The sequence below is a fragment of the Trichoderma camerunense genome (genome assembly GCF_050948025.1).
Source record: "Trichoderma camerunense strain CBS 138272 chromosome Unknown V8C40scaffold_13, whole genome shotgun sequence".
Classification (NCBI taxonomy): domain Eukaryota; kingdom Fungi; phylum Ascomycota; class Sordariomycetes; order Hypocreales; family Hypocreaceae; genus Trichoderma; species Trichoderma camerunense.
Window position 1 is genome coordinate 276,981 of NW_028145357.1, and position 19,109 is coordinate 296,089.

At 51.3% G+C, this 19,109-nt stretch overlaps 5 protein-coding genes across 5 annotated transcripts; 3 read left to right on the top strand and 2 right to left on the bottom strand.

The window, feature by feature from the left end:
• Window positions 1-396: 396 nt before the first annotated feature.
• On the top strand, window positions 397-3,724 carry V8C40DRAFT_275905 (Retinoic acid induced 16-like protein-domain-containing protein; the record flags this gene model as incomplete). Its single annotated transcript, XM_083220774.1, has 4 exons — window positions 397-405; window positions 534-641; window positions 746-1,683; window positions 1,753-3,724. The coding sequence occupies 4 exons, from the start codon at window positions 397-399 to the stop codon at window positions 3,722-3,724; spliced, it is 3,027 nt and encodes a 1,008-aa protein (XP_083071129.1).
• Window positions 3,725-7,182: 3,458 nt separating this feature from the next.
• V8C40DRAFT_267684 (glycosyltransferase family 32 protein) lies at window positions 7,183-8,329 on the top strand (the record flags this gene model as incomplete). The annotated part of the gene is made up of 2 exons (XM_083219875.1): window positions 7,183-7,556; window positions 7,645-8,329. The coding sequence occupies 2 exons, from the start codon at window positions 7,183-7,185 to the stop codon at window positions 8,327-8,329; spliced, it is 1,059 nt and encodes a 352-aa protein (XP_083071130.1).
• A 2,927-nt stretch (window positions 8,330-11,256) lies between these two features.
• Window positions 11,257-11,906, bottom strand: V8C40DRAFT_52338 (uncharacterized protein). The gene is made up of 2 exons (XM_083223076.1): window positions 11,547-11,906; window positions 11,257-11,419 (listed from the first exon to the last, which is right to left on the bottom strand). Exons 1-2 carry the CDS (start codon window positions 11,747-11,749, stop codon window positions 11,341-11,343), a joined length of 282 nt encoding a protein of 93 aa, XP_083071131.1. The 5' UTR covers window positions 11,750-11,906; the 3' UTR covers window positions 11,257-11,340.
• A 1,567-nt stretch (window positions 11,907-13,473) lies between these two features.
• Window positions 13,474-14,123, bottom strand: V8C40DRAFT_52347 (uncharacterized protein). Its single transcript, XM_083223077.1, has one exon. It carries the CDS (start codon window positions 13,920-13,922, stop codon window positions 13,590-13,592), a length of 333 nt encoding a protein of 110 aa, XP_083071132.1. The 5' UTR covers window positions 13,923-14,123; the 3' UTR covers window positions 13,474-13,589.
• Window positions 14,124-16,721: 2,598 nt separating this feature from the next.
• V8C40DRAFT_250126 (general substrate transporter) lies at window positions 16,722-18,719 on the top strand. The gene is made up of 3 exons (XM_083216893.1): window positions 16,722-17,102; window positions 17,168-17,754; window positions 17,816-18,719. The coding sequence occupies exons 1-3, from the start codon at window positions 16,804-16,806 to the stop codon at window positions 18,559-18,561; spliced, it is 1,632 nt and encodes a 543-aa protein (XP_083071133.1). The 5' UTR covers window positions 16,722-16,803; the 3' UTR covers window positions 18,562-18,719.
• The last annotated feature ends 390 nt before the right edge of the window (window positions 18,720-19,109 follow it).

Sequence of the window (19,109 nt, forward strand, 5' to 3'; positions counted from 1 at the left end):
CAACTGATATTTATCCTACCCTACATTTACACGGGCCCTAAATGACGGTCCGTTTTTTAGCGCACGTGCTGGTGCCCCAAACCCCAGCCAAGCTCCCTTCTGCAAGTATCAGGTACCGCGCCGCACGCCTCGAATACGCGCAAAGCACAGGTCCGGGCTACCCCACCGCTTTCACCGCCTGGGATTCGCCGGGCATCATCACAAGCACTCCAACGTCCTTGTCCCTTGTCCGCCCAGTCTTGTCCTGTGCCTGTGCTGTCGCCAATCCACCTTTGAACCTCCCCGCCTCTGCCCGGACCCCCGCGCCTCAGACGAGCTGCGAGTGCGAGGCATTTGCATTTGCTCCGATCTTTGCAGTCGACACAGCGTCGAGCCAGACATGACTCGGCCAGAGCCATGGATTTCGTGAGCAGCCCATCATGATAGCAAGGGGGGAGAGATGATCCCCTCAGGACGCTGAGCCTGAGCGGGAAAAAAGAGAAAAAGAGAAAACGTGCGTGGGATCCGAGTCTAACGCATCCTTGTCTGTGCAGTGGTCGCGCTTGTTAAGCCCCCTCTCCTCCGGGAGCTCTCGTCAGGACCAGGCAAAGGACCCTGCCAAGCGTCTTCATCGCTTCGAGAAGGAATATGCCGGCTTGTTGGTGAGTTTGTCAACTTTTTTGCTCTTCTCTGGTGCTATACAGTCTGTCGTGGCCATGTTGCGCTGTCGTGTGTGCTAACAGCAACAATCTTGCCCTTCCCTTAGTCCATCTGGCGCAAATCTACGAACCTGTCCCAAGACATCGACGCCGCCGAAACCGTCGAGATCAGGCTTCAAGAGCTGACCAACATCCTCAGTGACGAGAGCCGACGCCCGCTGCCCCATCCCTGCATCCAGTATGCCTCGATCAAGCAGATATACGTGCCCATCGGCAAGATTGCTACCTCGTCCTACAATGAGTGGATCATAAAGGAGGCCGTACTCTTCTTTGCAACGCTCATCGAGAGCGAGGAGGAGGCTTTTGTTGAAAACCATACCTTTTCCGCCAGCCTGACAAACCTGCTGGTGCGCATCACAGGTGTCAACAGCGCTCGTCTCGGGCTGGATACCGAGTCACGCGTCGTGGAGCTGGCTTTCAACATCACCACCAAGATCCGCCTGGACCCCGAGATCCTCCCTGCTTGGTTTAAGACGCAGCAGGATGTCAACCGTCCGAGTGACAGGGCCGCGAGTGTCCGGGACAAGTTCGCTGGCCGAACTAAGAGGGCTGACTTTCCACTCTTTTACATCCTGATGGACTACATCCACCACGAGGGCAAGGTCGGCGACTTTGCGCGCACAGGTCTTTTATACATCATCGAGGCCGCGTCGAGCTCCGAGTCCCTGGAGCAATGGATTGTCGAGAGTGATCTGTCTACTCTCATGGCTACTGGTTTGGGAGCCTTGTACAGTCAGCTAAGTCGGAAGCTCGTCATCGATCACCTGCCGAACAACCTACCGCCTATCCTCGCCCTCTCCGATTATCAACACCCTACATCCAACTACGAAATTGTGAGCTCTTGCTCTAGCGAGTTTCAGTCCCACCTTGAGACCTTTTTGTCCCACCTTTTGTTTTGGCAGGACGTCTTGAATCATTGCAAGTCAGTCGAAGTCAAGTCGACTCTGCTGGAGCACTTTCAGGTTATTTTCTTACAGCAGCTTCTGTAAGTCTCAGGTGCCCCCTGGTGTTTGCGCAATGCGTAAGTTCGTGCGCTAATGACCAACCATTATAGATACCCATCATTGCTTGAGTCGTCCGATATAGACGGAGGCTCGTCTGTGGCAGTTTTGACCTACCTCCGCCGCATCATTGAATCCCTGGATCACCCCGACATGATCAACCTCATTCTTCACTACCTTTTAGCCTTGCCCGAAACTGTTCCCTCGCAAGGTCCTCCCTCAGGGACTGCCATAAGCGCTGCTCGCCAGCGAAAATCCATGGATCTCGCTACCATGATGGCGGAAAAGCCCGATACAACGGCGACTCCTCTCCTGTTCAACCTGGTGGATCTTATTCTTGCCTGTCTCCGATCGCGCAACCAGCAGACCATTTACGTGACTCTCCAGCTGGTATCAGCAATTGTTAAGAGGCACCATCGATATGCGGTCCTCACCCTCCTCCGAACCGACATGTTCCCCAAAAACAATATCAATCGAACTGTGGGAGCTCACGAGCAAGAAATTGAGTACTTGATGGCCCTGGCAGAGAGCGTTGGCGGCCGAGACGACTTTAACGAGACATACGAGAGCATCTTGAAGGACACCATGGCTCGGCTGGAGAGTCACCCGTGCTCTCTTAGACTTGTCGCCCCTAGGCTGTCACAGCACAACCACAAACTGCCTACCATTCCAGACAGTCTTCCAGGCGCGCCCAAAGACGTGCGGGAGCACACTCTTCGCCATGACGATCTTTTACTCAATTCTATTCTTGACTTGATGGAAAACTTTTTCATGAATCCGGTGGAGACGAATCTGTCAGTCACTGATACCATCGTTGACATGGCGATATGTGGCTACATGAGCATCGAAGGGTGGCTGGCTCGGAGCCCCGGCAGCTACGTCTATGTCGAGGACGAGCGGCAGTCAAAGTCTGATGCAAAGAAGGAAACTAAATCACAGCAGGATGGAGAGGGCGACGAAGAGACGCAAACAGAAACGGGGGCAGATGCCGAGACCGAGATTGGTGATCGGTCGCTGGCTGATGAGCTCGGATCGCAAGATGACGCTTACTCGGTTGGCGGCTTCTCTACATTCTCAGACGATACAGAGGCAGACCGTCTGGACTCGATGGAAAAGTGCAGGCGTCGGCCAAAGTGGACTCAGGACTCTCTTCCTAGAATCCTCATCGTGCTCAAGCGTCTCTGCGACCAAGTCGAGGCGTTCAAGCAAACGGTGCCCCGGTTTGACGAGCTTCTCCAGCAGCGCCGGGAAGCCTTCCAGACTGCGGATTCAATTCTGGACAACCCCCCACCGCCTCCTGTTCTGAGGACCCCACCGCCACGACCCAGCTCCAGCCTTGACGAAGTTATCCGGTCTGTATCTCCATCGCGTCCAACTGGACTCGAGGGTTTCGCCCAGCGGCTGCTTTCTGAACTCGGAACGCCCAGCCGCTCTGTGACCCCTAGAGGACGCAAGAATAGTACTCGAACATCCGGTGCTTCCACACCCTTTAACGTGTCAGACCTGCTCTCTCCCAGCCCTATGCCAAACACCTCCAAGCCGCTGCCTGACCCCAACAGGATTGCTCTTAGCCGGAGCCTATCTCCTTCAAGTGCTCAGAGCGAAACTGGTGGGCACCAACACCGAATCAGTCGGCAAGGCTCGGTCCAGCCGGCGGATTTTGCAGCCGTAGACCAAAGCATCCTCGCCCGAATGGTGACCCTGCCAGGCGATCATGTCAAGCCGATACAGTTGGACTTGGAGGGGAAACCAACTCCCGATGTTCCCGAGTCTTTATTCTCGGGAGACGAGTTGTCTAGCTTGGACGGATATGATAGCAGTGCGGACCGGAGCGAGGTTGCCACTGAGCCAACCGTGGTGACGGAAACGACTGACAACGCCGAGCCAACCAGCCCGACGAATGAGAACATGGTCTCGGTGTCGCATGTTATTACCAATGTGCTCATCTACCAAGGGTTCCTTCTGGAGCTGGCTAGTTTGATGCAAGTCCGCGCCGGGTTGTTCAACGAGGTGCGCTTTGTTTGATGATGCTGAATAATGAAATGCCACTTGCTCTATGATAGAATATTTTTCCCTCCTTCGGAGAATAAAAAGAAGTTTCCACGGGAAGTTACTCGGGGCATCGCGAATGTCCACGGTGCCATGTTGTTTTGGGGATGTATGCGTGTGTGTGTGTGTGGGTTCGTGGGTGTTGTTGTAGTAGGAGCATTGTGCATACTGTATACCTAAGCTGTCATGCACCGGAAGAAGCATCCGTCTTTTATGAGTGGTTTTTGAGGGGGTGGGAAACTTGACAGAGTGCTTTTTTACCTTGCCTTGCTCTTTTTCATTTGTTCGTCTTAATGTTGCTTGATCCCTCATACCCTGACCACACCCCCCCTGGTCATTTATGGATGGCATCCGAGTAAGGAAGCGGAGTTGGCAATTCAGCCGACGGGTTTATTGTAGATGAGTTTACGATATTCCCTTTTTGCGTGTATGTATGTGTGTACGGAGTACTCTATGTACTATGTAGGAGAGCAGATGTGCCGTATGCCGGCTTGGCTGTCAAAAGCCCATGGAAAACAGACTGACTGACAGGCATTTCTTGATGTGTTTGCTGGTTGCACTGTGTGAATTGAAGTGATGTGTGGATGGATGGTCTGCAGATGAAGTGCATGGCCATGTCCGATTAGCGACGGATGGTTCCGTGCTGAGTGAGGCTGTAGGTGAAGCGGATGATTCCGTGCTGAGACTGCGGATGAGCTGTTCCGGCGTTGCGAGTTTCCGGGCCGGAAGACGGAATCGTTTGTGGGACGGATGGGAGTGATGCGGAACCCGGAGGTTGAGCTGGAGGAGGCGGTTCCGGGTTTTGGGGACGGAGACGGGGGCATGGGGGGATTAATTTGTCAATTGGGGATTTTACGTGTATAGTTTTAATCTTTCCTATATAAGCTTATGTGGACGCTTATGTTGGATGGTTTCTTGCTTTACTCCGTACTCTTGCCAAAGTTGATTTGACATTAAGCGGATATTCGAAGGGTATTCTGGTCTTTCTTCTAACGGTTTACTTATCTATAGAACTTACTTCATCAAAAGAGAAATGCTATGACATGGACTAGCTTCTTCTCTTTCCAGGCTTCATTATTGACGACACGGCTGCCTTAACTCTCAAGATGCCAGAAATACTTGATGATACTAGAGATTGATTCAACAAGAAGCGTTGACAATGGCCTTTACTAAGCGAAATCCACTCCATCTACGAGTTCTGCAGCAGCACTACTGCTGAGGTTGACCTTTGTCACTGATACTGATATTGGACTGCATCGCGCTACTATCGTTCCCCCTCCGCTTGTTATACCGGCTATTTACGATTACCCTCGCGGCAAACATCATTGTCGGCTGGCAAAATAAATCTGTGGGTGTGAAGGAGTGGGAGAGAGCTTCTTTGGTGGTTAAATCATTCGAGTCCGAAAGCGGATTGCGTTGTACATGAGATTTTGGAGGGAGCGATTTGTTCGGCACGATGGCCGACGTTAGGCTTGTCTGCCCGGCGCATCGCGAATATACGATACAGTTTACTGAAGCGTCGCAAACACCATTGGGTGTCGATCACACTGGCCCCTAAGTTCAAATAAAAGGGAGCTCTGACGCCAGCACGGAGTAAAATGCCCTTTAATTTTTGAACTTGGATTCAGAAGAGGGAGATGTTGCTCCGTCTTTTGTCAGTGTGTCTCAGATAGTCCATCGCCCTGCTCACAGGCCGCCCAAAGCTCTCGGAACAACACCCGCCACTACATGTATGTTTGCTTCCATCCCTAGGGGGTAAGGTACCCGTGCACACGCATCCCACCCTGGCACTGACACTATAAAAAGAGACAAGTAATAAAGAGAAGAAAACAAGGTTGAGGCTAAGACAGATGGACGGGCGGGTTGAGACATGCGTGGGTGAGACGAGACAAGACACGCCAAAAATTGAGACAAGACAAGACGCTTCGATGTAAGACATTGGAAGGATGACGGGCATCACGGGTTAGGGATTGAATTGATCGGCGAGAGAGGGATTGGAGCGATGCTACTTTGGATGGGTAAGCTTAATTGGGCGGTTGACAGGGCTTAATGTGGCTCTGTTTGTGTTGTGTGTTGTGTTGTGTTGCTGGGTAAGTACAGGTGTTATTACCGGTAACTGTCATCACTGTAACTTGTCGAGATGATGATCAACTCAGTAGGTCATGTCAGCACTGAGACTTGCAACTTGCAGTAACATGGAAACCATCATAGGTAATCACAAGCAAGTATTCGCACTGAACCCTGAACTGTCACTGGACTTTCGTTGTTTAAGCTCGTCTGATGGCGCATCGAATACGGGGTTTAGCGTGGGCCGAAGCCTCGTCACGCTCTTCTCACGTGCTGCCGCAGTCGCGCACCTCTAACTGCAACAGGCAGTCGCCGAACCTCTTCGTAATTCATTGCATTGATTGATCCTTCGCCATCGTCAAACCAACCGCCTGTGGCAAATCGGTGAATCCATGCGAATTGTCACTCGTTGAGTCGCATCGCAGCGGTTATTCTCAGTTTATACTGACTCTACAGTAGACACACAGAACCAGAAAAAGAAAAAAGAAATGGGACGCGCCACCTGCTGCACTCCGGAAAATTTGCAAAAGCTCCAGCTCGCCTTTTTTTCGTTCCTGGGCGATATCTAGCCGCTCCATTAGCCGGCAAATCAAACTGGGCTGCAATTTTACCAGCATCATGGCGCTCTTCAGCTATTGGGCACGTCAGCTTATGGTGCGGCGCAGCAGCCAATCACGGCGGCCCGAGTGGCCTCGTTCAAAGGGTTCTAGACGCCGGGCCATGAAGCTGTTTAAGAACGACTAGACGAATGAAGGATCCACTGGGCAAGACTGGGGTGGGAAGAATCCAGAATTCAGAGTCCAGAGAGGAAGGCCGACAGGACAAAAGGCTTAAATACAGAGTTATGTTTTAGCCAAATTGTCGGATGGCCATCGATATTGCAACCATCCTATACAGCTCGGAGAGGAGGGGATCCTACGAGGATTGTCGACGTCGGACCTCGATGGATTTCTCCCAACAACAGCCTAAGCAAGCTCAGCCCGTGCCCGTATCGTATTTGAGACAACGTCAAAAAGGCACAGCCCGGCTCCATCTGTGCCTGTGCTGGCGCAGCGCTAGCACGATGCTCTAAGACAGCTTAATCTCACGTATTTGTTCCCTACAGGACAAGGAGGAGCTCAAAGGAGTATGTAAGGCCGTCGTATTGGCTCCGTCGTGTCTTCCTAGCTCCAGCCGGGGTTTGGTTCGCTTTCTTCTTTATGCGGCCGTAATTTCTCTTTTTCTTTTCGCGCTCTCTACAGTGCTTTGTCCTCGTCGTCACCATCGTGAGCGGTTTTCGCTCTTTGTTCTTGTCGTCGCGTGATCGTGAATCACACTTGTGAGAGAGACAAAGAACAGCGACCCCCAACCTTCAGTTCAGCAGCAATATGCTTCTCCACGAAAAGCAAGACTCGTTCTCGCCGCTGAGGCAGATCCTGGGCCATGTCTCCCAGCGCCGCTACCGAAACTACGCCGCCGTCGGCATCGCCCTGGTCCTGCTCTCCATGGTCTGGCTGAGTGGCAGCCTCACGCTTCACTCGAGTAGGCAGAAATTCCACGACGACTACGTTAGCAACCGCGTGCCCGAATGGACCAGCCGGGTTAACAAGTCCAACGATACCCACCTGATTCCCGCCAATATCTGGCAGATAGTCTTGCCCAAGACTCAGCCGTTTAAGGGTGATCCGAACCATGTTCATATCGACGCCAGACAGCTTGAATTTACCGCTTCTTGGCTGGCCACGAACCCAGACTGGCAATAGTACGTCTATTCAGTGGTCCTATCTTCTTGGTTACTATTACACGATTATATGTCTTCTATTTACTAATCTATACATTAATCCCTGCAGCACTCTGGTTGGTCAAAAGGGTGGTAACGAGTTCGTCGAGAGCCACTTCAAAACCAACCCCAAGATCATCGAGACCTACCACAACATCAGCAACGTGGGCCAAAAGTCGGATTTCCTGCGATACCTCCTGCTCAGCGTCTACGGCGGCGTCTACACAGACACCGACACCGTCGCCCTCAAGCCCGTCGACGTCTGGGTCCCGAAAGCCTTCCGGAACAAAGCCCGTCTTATAGTGGGGATTGAATTCGATCGCCGTGACGGCGGCCCGTGGGCCGACATCCCCCACTGGCTCCAGTTCTGCCAGTGGACCATTGCTGCTGCTCCCGGCCATCCTGTCTTTACTAGGATGGTGAACCGTGTGCTGAAGTCTCTTGACGACTTGGCGGATCTTCACGGCGTGCCCATCAGCCAACTGCAGCCCGAGAGCTTCGAGGTCATGAACTCGACGGGACCGGCGGCCTGGACCGACATGGTCTTTGAGCAGCTGCAAGTGTATAACCCCCTACTCAATGACACCAAGGATCTGTCCTTTATGGAGGAGCCCACCCTCATCGGCGACATTTTGATCCTGCCCATTGACGGCTTCGGCATGGGCCAGGACCACTCAAAAAGCACAAACGACGGAAGCATCCCTCCGGCAGCCATGATGAGACACATGTTCCACGGATCATGGAGAGGAGACTAAATGCGCTGGGATGTGTTCTTTTTGTATAAATAATGGGATTGTACTTTTTTTATGAGGAAGCGTTTTTTGGCTATGGACATGATATACGTTACAAAGCATCTTTGTGTCAAACGGGCTTTGTTTATGAGTTTTGACACTTTTGGGTTATACGGCCTCTGGGGCGATTTTTGTATTGCCTTTTTTTTTTATGTATATAGTAGGGATATACCAGAATCTGTTATTTTGATGAATGCTTGCGTTTTAATGGTTTGAATTGTTCTGTTTGGATTGGGTGTTGCTTCTGTTGTAGCGGATTATGTAAGTTATATGTACGATAGAGATTGAGAAGAGTCTGAGAGAAGAGGGTGAGGTGTCTTATAGAGTTGTATTACTTAGAATCGCTTATACACTAGACGCAAATATACGCGCGCCTACTATCAGGATCACTAAACTTTTTCCTATCAATGTTTGTTTGAACATCAAATACATCAGAGTTAATACTCGGTGATTTACTAAGCAATTGGAGCCTACTTTTTATTTCATGAACTGCCAAACGACAAAAATGAGAGCAAGGTTTTATCTAGGGTATGTCAAGAGAGCTTATGCTCTAATCAGTCTGAGAGTAAAGCGCTGTTGAACATCCCTGCTATTTCTCTACTCTTGTTTTTGTAGGCGTAACTTGAATCTTTGCTAGAGTTGCCATTTTCTTTTTTTGAAAGGGGAGAATAGTGAAGTATAAAAATTCATGATTGTATAAAAAGCAATCATTCATCATTGTGTTTGTTCACTAGCTATATGAAGCATGTAAGATGTAATATCACGACAAAGAGAGGCCGTGGTTTCATTATCAATTACCGAACACAAGTCGATTCGCACAGAGAAACCGTTCTCTTAGCTAGAATAATCGTCTTTTGAACTACAATAAGATACGTATCAACCATATTCACCCATAACCACGCTTTTCTCAACATCTTAGTTCAAATAGATATCGAAATCTTCTTTGAAGAGCATTAGCCAGGATACAATACAGTAATCGAGAACGTGCCTTGCTGTTCGTATACAGTACTTCAAGGCCGTTAGGTAAGAATTTACATGTGCTAGACCCCTTAGTTCGTCCGGGGAAAAAACACTATATAAGGAAAGCTTTTGTCCCCCTTTCTTTCAAGAAATTGGCGAGCAACAAACCCTTCAGTTACATCTGGCTGCTCTCCTTATTTTTACAGAGTAGTTGTTTAATCTCTCCGTCAGACTTCCATTACTCCTCTCTATAGAGGCTCTTCTCTACATATATGAGTTCTCAAGTGAGCATCATGCTGAGCATCGTGCCCATAGAATTTTGTAAATCCTCAGTGGCCTGCTTTCAGGCAAGCATTCAATAGCACAGATGATAATTCCAAGTCAGGTCACATATGAAGCGTACTAAAACAATATCATACCGCCCATAGCTGTTACAATATTATGAATAGAAGATATAGAAACCACTGGTAATCCCAAAATCGTAGGCTATCATATACAATTTCCATATCCTTTAGTCAAAAGCGCCATTCAACAAGACATCCTGTTCATATATAGAGGCTCCGACTCTAGATTTTCAACAACTCTCGAATGGTCTCATTGTTCCCCTCGTGTCTATCGTACATTTTTCATATCTATGCCCAGTGAGCATACCCCTAAATACCCAGACGCTGAAGAAACTAAAATCACGTCCTGAAGCACGAAAACCTACCTCGGCTTACAGCCCGAAAACACGGACGAACACCATCCGAAACTTACCGAGAAGCCATGTCAGACTCATCCATCTTACGCCCAACCCTAAAATATCCTCCTAGGCTCACTTCTCTGTCTTTCCTGGTAAAGCTCAATGACTCGCGATGTGTTGCAACGTTAGAGATACCTAACTGCCCCAAATAACTGAGAAAAAGCACGGTAATCTTGTAATCTCGGTCTTTTCTATGCTCTCTTCATGCTTCAAGACTGATCCAAGGGGTCATTCTCCGTGAATCTGCAAGGATTTGATCTTGTGACCTCTTGACCCCCTGAATTCGTATTTCGCGAGAACCAGACGCAGTGTTCTTGTGGTTGACCATACACGTATGGGCACCGTAAAACCATCATTACGAAGGTATTTGGCCGAGAACGCTGAAAATATTGCATTCCGTGGATTCATTTTCAAAAGTTCGACCGTGATACCCACAAGAAGCACTCTTCGCCGGATGAACTCCCGGCACAGGGCTCCGTGACATTCCCATCGGCCTATTTACGGGGTCCCAAGCTGCAAGACGCTGTTGTTTTCGTTTCATTCGACAGCATCCGGTACTCACCGCCGGCCCATGCATGAAAATCGACATCGAGTGAGGCCTCAACTCTGGTCATCTGCCACTGCGCATCTTCCCTTGAGCCGCCGGGCCGAAGCAAGTCGAAACCGCGGCACCAAGAACCTAGATAACAAACTCCACTATACGATAACCTCACCGGCGTTCCCCCACGAAGTACATCTCAATGGGCATCTCCCCGTATCCAAACATGGCAGCAATGTTACGAGATAACTGGTAGGCTTCTCGGGCCGACCCCATGCGCCCGCAATTTTCGATCAATGCAACCGAGAAGCGCCCGAAGGCAGCAAAGATAGATTCAGACGCCGTATTCATCGCTTTTTACCAGCATTCCGACAAGAGACGTCGTGTATCATTCATTCTTCGAGGCAAACATCGATTTCTCCCAACCCCCACGGAGAGAATTGAGGGCTGAAGCTGGTGTTGGCGAGTGTGGAGCTCCCTCTTGACCGGCGACACGAAATTTGGTACCGAATAAGGCCGTGGTGACGAGCCAGTACTTGTGAATGTTGCATTGTTGGTAATCTGACATGTGCCTCGGGCAGCCGACTCGGCGTATCTTTGCTCGGCGAGATAGCTTGCTGTGGGGAGCTCCAGATTATGCCATATTAATTCCGGCGAGGCTGACGAGATGGGAATGAAAACAACCCGAGATGCAAATCTATCCACGAATGTTGTTTTGACATGACAATTGTAAAACTATAGTAGGGCACGCAAGTGTCCAGATGTGACATGGATGTCTTCGAGATCGGGTTTTCCAAGGCGACGTGCAGCATCACTAGCAGTTGTCAGCTAATGCTTGACCGGGGTCCAAGGCGCTAGCAAATCAAAACTGCTTCAAGCAAAACACAGAATTGGATGAAGCTTGGCATCGGCAAGTCTCGGATTAGACAATGTGAATCTACCATTGTTTCCCACGTGCTGTGGTATTCTCCTGTTCCCCTATTTTGCCTCCGGAATGTATTTTAGGATACGCGTACGCGCCAAGGTACCTGGGGAGAGTACGTGTATAAGTGAGGAGAGGAAGAAACAGAACAAGTAAAATCACTGCAAATCCACAAATGGCCACATGGCAGCCAAGAGTGGGCTTGAGCTGGAGCATTAGCATTCATGGTGTTAGTCGGGACAGGGCAGGGCCGATTGTGGTGTCAATCCTTCGCCGTCCAGCCGACTTGGCCGTGGAGCCTGTGGCGTTATTCACCGAGAGTAGGGTCTCCTTTTACGTAGAGCATGATCAAAACACCGAGTAGGAGGCCGGCCAAGCTTCAGAACCCGGTGCCGGCCATGGAAGCGCCGTGCCGAAGATCAGCGGCTTTTCGTATCGTGCTTGCGGCGTCACTCTAGCGGTATGGATGGTTGACTGCAGCAGCCCAAGCAGCCAAGCTACTGTAGGGCATCGCCTGCGCTACTCGATCCGGTCAGGTCAGCCAACGTTTCGTGCCGTGGGTTGCCGCTCGCAAAGATTCCCAATCAGGATGTGAACGGGACTGGTGGCTTGGTGTGGCGTCTTATACCTCCGAGACGAAATTACCCGCGTTGCCGCCATTGTTTCGTTCTCGGGCATCGAAAACGACGGCATGTGAGACTGAATTTGGGATTGGCGATCCGACAAGATCTGGGGACTGAATTGCTGAGATCTTTGAGGTAACAACGGGCGGGGAAACGAGATGTCCATGCTGCAAGATCTGTTGCTGTCACGAATACTGTGTACAGCACTCCAGATGGGTGTTGATGTAAAGAAATCTGTTGGTTCCGTCTAGCGTAGGCATCCCTTCGGTCCCCATGGTACGATACATGTATGCCCAAGCCAACGCTCCATGGCTTCTTGATCAGCGGAGACGGCATGAAGGGATAGGTCACAAGATGGCCACCAATTGGCCGTGTTTCCAATCACGGGTTGATTTGGCCACGCGGTTTTAAGGCTCGGATGCAAGCTTAAGGGCGCGATACAACGTTGTACGGTACAAACAAGCCTTTTTTGCATTTCTCAAGTCAATCTCAAGCCGTCTGTCGATGTGAAGCAACAGCGGCTAAGCAGAACATGCATTGACACACCAAAATCGGGGTTTTTGGTGAGCAAATGAAATTTTCTTTGGTTTTCCGTCTGTCTGTTGCTGAGTAAACAATTGTCATTGCTCCATTCCCACGGTTATGCTGTCAGCCTCGTGTGGAAAGGCAGACGGAAACAGCCTCGGAAAACCACACTCGTTCCGAAAAGACGAGAAGGGAGAAACAGAGACAAAAAGCAGCAGTGGAGATGCCCCGTGGAACTGTGATCCGCTCCAATGGAAATGGGCCGGGGAGCCAGGATGCGGCTAGCCCTTGCTTTCGTGTCCGTGGAAAGCTTTGGAGCTAAAAAAGCCGCTGCTGTTTGATGATCATTTCAGCAAGAATAATCAGGATTGGGCTGCGGCGGCTGTCGCCCACATGGGTAAACCGACGGCCATTTCAAGCGTTAGACAGGCATATAAGCACTGTGCATGAATTCGGGACTGCGAGAGAGGGCCAGCGGCAGGGCCCTGGTATGGCTTGCTCGCTAGGGGCGTGTGCAGCTCTCTAAGGATTAAAGCCCGCGGAGGTATAACTCTATAGAGAAACAATAAAGCTGTGAGGGGTCCTATTGGCTGATCGGAAACTTGCTGATGCCCGTGCAGATGGAGGCATTTAGGCGAGGTGAGGCGCGAGGGATTCAGTTCAGAGCCGTCGGTTGGTGACATTCTTACGAATCGACTCTAAAGTTTTTGACAGGTCCGAAGACTGGCGTTAGGACGACGTCATAAAGTCCGAAGCGCGAAGACAAGCATTAGATTAGTTGAAGTTGGTTGCTTGGCCATATCAGGTGATGGATTGGGGTCAAGAAGACGTGCAGAGAAGCAGTCTCGTAGTTGGCGTTGGTTGTCGACAATCGACGTTGGAGCGATACGATTCAGCAACGCAAAAGGACATGCCTAGACTTGGGGAAGATGGAGAGCTTGGACCGCTGCTGGCACCGTGTCGAACGAACTGTATGTGAAGGATCCATGCCATGTGCGAGGTCTCCATCCCTCAGATTGACGGGGTTGCTGCTTACCCATACTGTACAATCTTGTGTTGCATCGGACCATCGCAGTGGAGAAGAAGAGCTGAGTTGGAGTCGAGGGGAAGCAGGGACTGCTGCTCTGTTCCCCTGATGACTGGCGTGAATAATCACAAAGACGAGAGTCAGAGTAAGAAATCAAAACCAGACAAGACGCCGGGAGCGGATCGGCAAGCTGGATCCAGACAAGGCAAGGCCAGGCCATGCGGAGCGGAGAGCGGGCGGCGTCGAATCAGCCAACGCGGAGCTGGACTGGGGATGGTGGTGTGACGAAGTAACGGTCGAGAGTGAGAGTGAGAATTCTGTAGGTACTCGTACGTGATACAGGATCAGAAAGTGGGCACTCGGTCCATGTCCGGCCGAGTGACTGGCAAATGAATGAGGCCTGGCGAGAGAGAAGAGACAAGATGCGATGCCTGGTCATGTGCGGGTGCAGCTTTTCGTGCGATACCGTGCGAGGCTGCCACGTGAAACACTGTGGGCAGAGCGTATTCTGCAAGAGTAAAAGCCGATCACTGCCGTTCTGAGTCGGTGATGGACAGCGAGGTCCAGGTTCGCCGTATTTGCTGCGGGGCTGCCTGGAGGTTGAGTTATTGTGACGAGTAAATCCGAATCTACAATGGATGGATGCAAGTTGCGGGTTCCTGTTTTTTTTTTTCTGGGGTTTCACCAGCCACCATGGAGTGGCCCTAATTTCACCAACTTCATCAACTAAGGTACTGGAGTATAAACAGCACAGAACACAGCTTACCGCTTAATATCGCCTCGCCTCACCTTATTACGCATTCATCGGTGCTGCTAGTAAGTAATACCGAACGACTGCCGCTCCCTTGTGCATTGCCGTGCCAAAGCCGGCGGACAATAATTTCAAGCCAGGCGACGTCATTTGGCCAAAGCCGGGGAAGTGGAGAGCCACAGGCGCCTCTTTCAGTGGCGCCGAGGCCTAAAAGCCCTGGCCGGTGAGCCACTGGAAGCCCTGGAGCCACTGGGTGTCGGGAGCTAGCACACAAGCGGACAAGGGCGCCTCCGCTAGCATGAACCTCCATCTTTCGACATACGAGGCCGGCGTGTAGCATCTGCTTTCAATGTGACGGTCGTGCTGCTGTGGGCGTGTGTCGTTTGATGTAAATGCTAGATGCAGCTCAGTTTAGTCTAGTACTACCCGTAGAGAGTCATTCTGTCGTAGCGGTAAGTAAAGTAGGAGAAGGAAGGAATGTGAATCGGCCTCATCGTGCATCGAGACCAGAGGACCAGGCAAGGGATGAGTCAAAAGCAGCCCCCAAAACAATGAGAAGCACCACGCCAAAGTCCTACTGGTAAGACTTTGCTTCCCCGGATGCCATGCCATGCTATGCCATGCACACCAATAAGATACAGTATGCCAATATTGCTACAGTACCAGATGGGTCCTGGAGGCATCCGGCAACTTGCTGCCGACAGCAAATGCAGGCCGTCGCCAAGAGGGAGGTCTGGCACCAGCCTCTACTCGCTGCATCGCCATCTCTTGCCAGCTTCTAGTGGCCATCTAGACGACTCCCATCCAACCATCCTCACCCCCCTCCGACGGCCAGACTCTCGGCGACATGCAACCCCCCAGATGACTCGGGAGGACGAACAAGGACAAGAGGCTGCAAGTCTAGCAGACCAGCCGGCGATCCTCGAGCATGGGGCTTAACTCGGATCCGGCTAGCAGAGGCAAAGGATTAGCATTGGCAAAGAAGCTTGTGCCTTGGAAGCGGCATGAACAACTAGGGTGCCATATTTTTGCATTTACGTGTAGAAACTCGAGAAACATGCGTGATACGCGTGAGAGCTAGGGGCCCAAGGATGCAAATGGCAAGATTCGGCCGTGTGACAGCGGGTGGTGTTACCCGGTCCTGGGTCGATGGATGTATGGACAAGTATGTACGAGTACCACTTGTGCGAGCTGACGAGCGTCCATGGTATCGCACCACGTTTGGCGGAGCTCCTTTGATGATTTCTGCTGGTGGTTAGGAGACGAGGCTGCTTGTTGTACGTAACGCAAAGAAGCGAACCTTGTATGCATCAATTGAGTCGTGTCGTGTACCTGGGAGTAGTACGAGTACAGACACCCAAGCAAGGTATCCCCTCCGGTGGCTTCGATTACAAACTCACCCGCCATTTACGTGTATTTTTTTCTCTTCTCTTTTCCAATCGCCATCCAAATTGAATCTCATCCTCGTACTGTATACTGACTGTATCCTGCATGCGCTGTACGCATTCTGCTTCTGGACTTTTGCATCGTCCTCCCCCCTCCTCGACAACCCACAAATACATCCTGATCCAATCCCAATCCCCAACATCCAACGCCGCTTTCCCCAGCTCTGATCCCTGGACCTGGAGATACAGACAAACCTCGGAGGGGTGGTGGGGGAACAAAACAGCCTTTTGGGCTTGGACTTTCTTGGGGGTCAGGGGTGTCGGTGTTTATGGTACATTTACATGTACAAAGTGCCGGATGGGGCAGTACTCGGAGCGGTACCTCGGGCCATGTACATGCAAGCACAGACACAGACACACAACTGCAGCGTCTCCTCATCCCGCATGCGACTTACACGCGCTTCCTGGCTTGTACATGTGCCTCTGCGCATCCCGGAAGCGTCAGTACCAGCTACTCGTCCCGCGAGAGCCACTCATGGGCGTGTCGTGTACTCGATACCCCGGATCCTGGCGATCCTGGAGCCCCGGTCCGTGGCTTGCCCCGAGCAACTCTCCTGCCTTGCTGCTTGCCCATGGAGAATCCCAGGAAAGCTTCCAGCACACTAAAAAAGCTAGAGACCGGGGTCTGAGAAAAGCATTCAATGGATGGATCGTCTGTCTCGTTGTACTCTGCCCACGGACCACATGCCTGGAACTGGCCTGGCAAATCTGGGAAGCTGCCACAGACAGCTGTCCGCAGCATTCACTGGCAGCTGCTCGCACAATTCCGGCGTAACGAGAGCATGTATATATAAGGCCCTTCCCCCTTCCTCTCTCATCCCCTCCTCCTCTTCTTTTTTTGCTCCCGTTGTCTGTCACCACGATTCATGGTCAAGGTCCTCTACACAAACCATCAAGAGTGAGCCATGGCTATCGGCAACATCTACGTGATTGCCGGCGTGTCCGTCGTCGGCGGCGCGCTCTTCGGCTTCGACATTTCGTCTGTGTCGGCCCAGCTGGCCGAGCAGTCGTATCTCTGCTACTTCAACCAGGATGAGAACCCCCCAACCACAGCCGATGGCAAGTGTGGTGGTCCGCGGTCTCTCGTCCAGGGAGGTATCACCGCCTCCATGGCTGCTGGCTCCTGGTTGGGAGCTCTGATCTCAGGTCCCCTGTCTGATAGACTGGGCCGAAAGTACTCCATCATGGTCGGATGTATCATCTGGTGAGTCAAAAAACAAAGAAAAAAAAGGGAGAAAATGTTTCACCTGCTAACCGCCGCCTCCCTAGGGTCATTGGTTCCACTCTCTCTTGTGCCTCCCAAAACATTGGTATGCTCATTGTCGCCCGTATCATCAACGGTATCTCCGTCGGTATCGAATCTGCTCAGGTCCCCGTCTACATTGCCGAAATCTCTCCTCCCTCCAAGCGTGGTCGCTTCATTGGTATGCAGCAATGGGCCATCACTTGGGGCATTCTCATCATGTACTACATCTCCTACGGCTGCTCCTTCATTGGCGATGACAACCCCGTCAGCTACAACACCGCTGCCTGGCGTATCCCATGGGGTCTCCAGATGATCCCCGCCTTCTTCCTCTTCTTCATGATGATGCCCCTTCCCGAGTCTCCTCGTTGGCTCGCCCGCAAGGACCGCTGGGAGGACTGCCGAGCTGTTCTTACTCTCGTCCACGGCAAGGGTGACCCTAACCACCCCTTTGTCGCCTACGAACTGCAGGACATCAAGGATATGTGCGAGTTTGAGCGCCAGCATGCCGATGTTACTTACTTCGACCTGTTCAAGCCTCGCATGATCAACCGTACCTTCATTGGTCTCTTCACTCAGATCTGGTCGCAGCTGACTGGCATGAACGTCATGAGTAAGTTTCTTTTTAGAATGCTGCTGTAGAGCGCCATTGGACTAACTCATTCTCCCCACAGTGTACTACATTGCCAACATCTTCTCCATGGCTGGTTACAGTGGCAATGCCAACCTGCTTGCCTCGTCCATTCAGTACATTATCAACGTTCTCATGACTATCCCTGCCCTGCTCTGGGTCGACAGATGGGGTCGCCGTCCCACGCTTCTTATCGGTTCCGTTCTCATGGCCCTGTGGATGTACGCCAACGCCGGTATTCTCGCCACCTACGGTGAAGTCGTTCCCGGCGGTATCGACCACGTTGCTGCCCAGTCGATGCGTGTCACTGGTGCCCCTGCCAAGGGTCTCATCGCCTGCACATATCTCTTTGTGGCTTCCTTTGCGCCCACCTGGGGTCCCGTCTCCTGGACCTACCCCCCGGAGCTGTTCCCTCTCCGTCTCCGTGGTAAGGGTGTCGCCATGGCCACCTCTGGAAACTGGGCCTTCAACACTGCTCTGGGTCTCTTTACCCCCGTGGCCTTTGCCAACATCAAGTGGAAGTCGTACCTCATCTTCGCCGTCTTCAACACTGTTGCCTTCTTCCACGTCTTCTTCGTCTTCCCCGAGACTGCCGGAAAGACCCTGGAAGAGACCGAGGCCATGTTTGAGGACCCCAACGGCATTCCCTACATGGGAACTCCCGCTTGGAAGACCAAGGTCGCAACCAGCCTCACTGTCCGTGCCGAACAGGGCGACTTGGAGGCCAAGATTGCCCACGATACCGAGAAGCCTCCGATCCACACTCACGAGGAGGAGACTACCCAGTAAATGGGGAATTTAATAACATCTTGACGATGATAATCTTGTGTAGGGCGATAGGCTTTAGTTGATACCCTGGGGGAAGTGTGGCCTCGTCCCGCAAGGGAACTTATGATGCAAATGTTTAATAGTCGTACTATACCAATACCATCACATGTTGCATTTACTTTGAATTTTTCCTTGATTTGTCTGTCTTGATGTATCTGAATTGTGTTTGGAGGCTGAAGTGATGGGTGAAGTCGGTTTGTTCCGCAGTACTGTGACTAAGCGATTGGGTCTAATGGCTGTTTCAAAAGTGATAATCCAGTCAAGTGTGTGTGTATATGTATAAGCTCGACAAGCTCTGTTGAGAGCATATCTAATCAGTATTAATACATTGATAGAAAAAGAAAATCAACACATAATATTCTTGGGCTTGAAGCTTGCTTAATTCTCTATGGAGTTTATTGCTCGAACCTTTTGGTTAAAGTTCCCTGTTGCTTTGGTTTTTGGCCGTCATATGACCTGCCCTGTGGCTTCTGTAGTATGGGCCGAATATCTAAGATTTCGTTAGTCGA